The 2,651-nt window shown below is 33.1% G+C and overlaps 1 protein-coding gene across 1 annotated transcript; it reads right to left on the minus strand.

Annotated features, from left to right (window-relative positions):
- Positions 1 to 1,032: 1,032 nt before the first annotated feature.
- On the minus strand, positions 1,033 to 2,024 carry LOC109545879 (thioredoxin, mitochondrial-like). Its single transcript, XM_048669796.1, has 3 exons — positions 1,847 to 2,024; positions 1,507 to 1,735; positions 1,033 to 1,454 (listed from the first exon to the last, which is right to left on the minus strand). The coding sequence occupies exons 2-3, from the start codon at positions 1,592 to 1,594 to the stop codon at positions 1,147 to 1,149; spliced, it is 396 nt and encodes a 131-aa protein (XP_048525753.1). The 5' UTR covers positions 1,595 to 1,735; positions 1,847 to 2,024; the 3' UTR covers positions 1,033 to 1,146.
- Between the last annotated feature and the right edge of the window lie 627 nt (positions 2,025 to 2,651).

Below are 2,651 nucleotides of genomic sequence, written 5' to 3' on the forward strand. Positions count from 1 at the left end.
CGATCTAAACTTAAATATATGCCTACGTATCAATGAATGAGTTTAGACGTCTTCTGAAACTCATTTTAACTGAACAAAAATCGGCAAATTTTTGCACTCGGCAAAAACTCTTGTACTTGAATTACACGATATTCCAGAGAACGCATTCCACATTTTTTAAATCTGCAGAGTTGATATGTTGAAATATTTATTTCCGAGTTTTGATGAAATACATGCGAATGCTTCTAGTAGACCTTGATAAAAGTTCGGCGGGAAATTCCATGTCCACAATTTTGATTTCAATAGGAATATATCTAATCTGTGAATACAAATTCAAGGATAAGAAGGTTTCTCACATACCCATACCCTCGCTTCGACAATGGGTTATTTTTTGCTTAATTTACGACCGTCAACAAGGCACAATATACATTCTCGTATCGGACAGACATAAAAAAGCAATAAACTATTATTTGCGTTGATACCGATGTCATCTGAAATCGTTAACATTTTTAATGGGTTCACGGATATTCAAGATGAAGGCTGTAGTATCATTGTAAATCCTCCCTATTGAATCCCTGTTCACGGTATGGACATTTTTCAATAACAAACCATTAGTGTTTGTTATTCTTGTGGGGACCAATCAAAATTCTTCATAAATAATACAGTGTCAATTTTTAAATGTTTTAAGTGCGTTTTGATTTTTCGAATGGAGGAAGTTTCATCATCCAAAAAGTGCTATTTCAAATGGAATTGAATAACTTTGAATTATGCGAAAAGTATGAGCAACGTTTTACTCGATATAAGAAAGTCGAAAAAATTCTGAAAACTAAAAGTGAATTCTGTTTCACTTTATAGAGAAAGTTCAGGTAAACGTGCTGATGCAACTGTTCTTTATCGCATTGAGATCAGTGTTTTGTACACGGGCACTACATCAAACTGAAGAATTTGCCAATATCTCCGATAAGGACTTCAGCAAGAATTTTTGAATTAAGTCTTACTTAATCATTGTTTGTTATATTAGGATATTCGTCTTCTTATACGTTACTAAAAGAGAACTGTAAATACATTTATTTATACATTCCTTGGAATTGCCAACTGCAAAAAACCCTGTTGAACAATGACACTAAAAACCACTCCATAACATTCGCGTTAAATCATACAAATCCACTATAATTTTTGTCCAAGTTTTCTAATTAAGTTTTCAATCATAGTGGCATCAACTAATCCAATAAACTTATCAACTACCAGTCCATTTCGTACTGCTATCACGGCCGGTACTGCCTTAACTTCAAATGTATGCACTAATTCCGCGTTATTTTCCACATCAATTATTGCCAAATCGATATCACTCATTGGTTCTATCAGTTCTTTCATTTTCGGCGTTAATATGTGGCACGGCTCGCACCATTCGGCATGAAAGTTTACTATCACCGGGTTTTCTGAGTTCATAACTTTTGATAGAAATTCATCGTTGCCTGCGGGTTCAATTGATATTATCAATCAGATTAAGAACTGAAATTCCATTACCTTTTATATTAATAATCCTATTAAAGCTGCTGGACGTAAAAATGTGTCTGGCCAGTCTAAGTAAGTGTTGATGTCTTCTTAGAGGCATTTTCAATTCTTATGAAAGCTGTTAAAAGGTTTCGGTCGAATTGGTTTGATGTAGTAGCTCATCAACAAGCTCAACATACCAATTATGAGACTGGCCACCAGTAACGGTGACTTTCTTTCAACTGATTATATAGTCTTTTTCCTGAAAATTGCCTGGATTGAAATGCTAGTTTACTTTACGTTAAAACAACCTTGTGTGTGTTGTTAAAGTAACAGAGGTGCAGAATAGACTACAAATTGGCATTGAACTTACCACAAATTTAGGTAGATGCAGGGTGGCTGGCTTTTCAGTAGGCATATCTAACAGCATTACAGTAATAGTAAAGGCGCTTGATAAGCCCAAGGCAACTCATGCAATGTCACTCTGCAACAAGTTTCCTAATGGAATCTAAGATTAACTCTAATTGATTATTTAGTATTTGATAGTGAATAATTGAAGTCTTAGTATTTGTTAGTATTGTCTCAGTGTTTGTTCGATAGTATATCTTAGATGGTCAACATTATGATTAAACTCTTGAACGGTTTGGCGCAATGGTTTTTCAGGGTTTCGAGCAATGGTAATTGTTTTCTCATCGAGCTGTTGTTAATGTTTATACTAGATTGATTTAATTATATTTAAATCTTCTTTGTCAGTGATGAATTTAAACATTGTCCCAAGTCCATTTATAAGACCACGTTTATTTCGGTTATAGTTAAGGGTCGAAAATTGACTTTTTATTATATATTTTTATATATTTTATATCCTTCAAATATATTTTACCTATAGGTACTTAAAACTTGGTTCTGTAAAATCGGAATAATTTATTTAATACATTTTTAATGCGCGTTAAGTTAACAGAAAGCAAAAATTTTAAATATTTCAGCTTGTATTCCTGTTTTGTTTTAGTGGAATCTGGGAATCTGGAAGAGGATTATTGAAGCAATCGATTTGAGTTTATGTTGACTAACGTTGAAAAGTATGAAAATGAAAACTTTATTGTTTCCTAATTCTTTTTATGTTTTTAATGTCTATAGTTACTTTTCCATTGGGAGGAATCAAACCGGTAATCTGAGTTTCG

Source organism: Dendroctonus ponderosae, unplaced genomic scaffold (genome assembly GCF_020466585.1).
Source record: "Dendroctonus ponderosae isolate FM_Combo_2020 unplaced genomic scaffold, Dpon_F_20191213v2 Dpon_F_20191213_1, whole genome shotgun sequence".
In the NCBI taxonomy this organism is placed as follows: domain Eukaryota; kingdom Metazoa; phylum Arthropoda; class Insecta; order Coleoptera; family Curculionidae; genus Dendroctonus; species Dendroctonus ponderosae.

Bases quoted from the DNA above. Each gene is read 5' to 3' on its own strand.
- LOC109545879 (XM_048669796.1), bottom strand. From the start codon at position 1,594: ATGCCTCTAAGAAGACATCAACACTTACTTAGACTGGCCAGACACATT. The intron at 1,455-1,506 runs GTAATGGAATTT...TTGAACCCGCAG, and splicing joins TAGGATTATTAATATAAAAG to GCAACGATGAATTTCTATCA.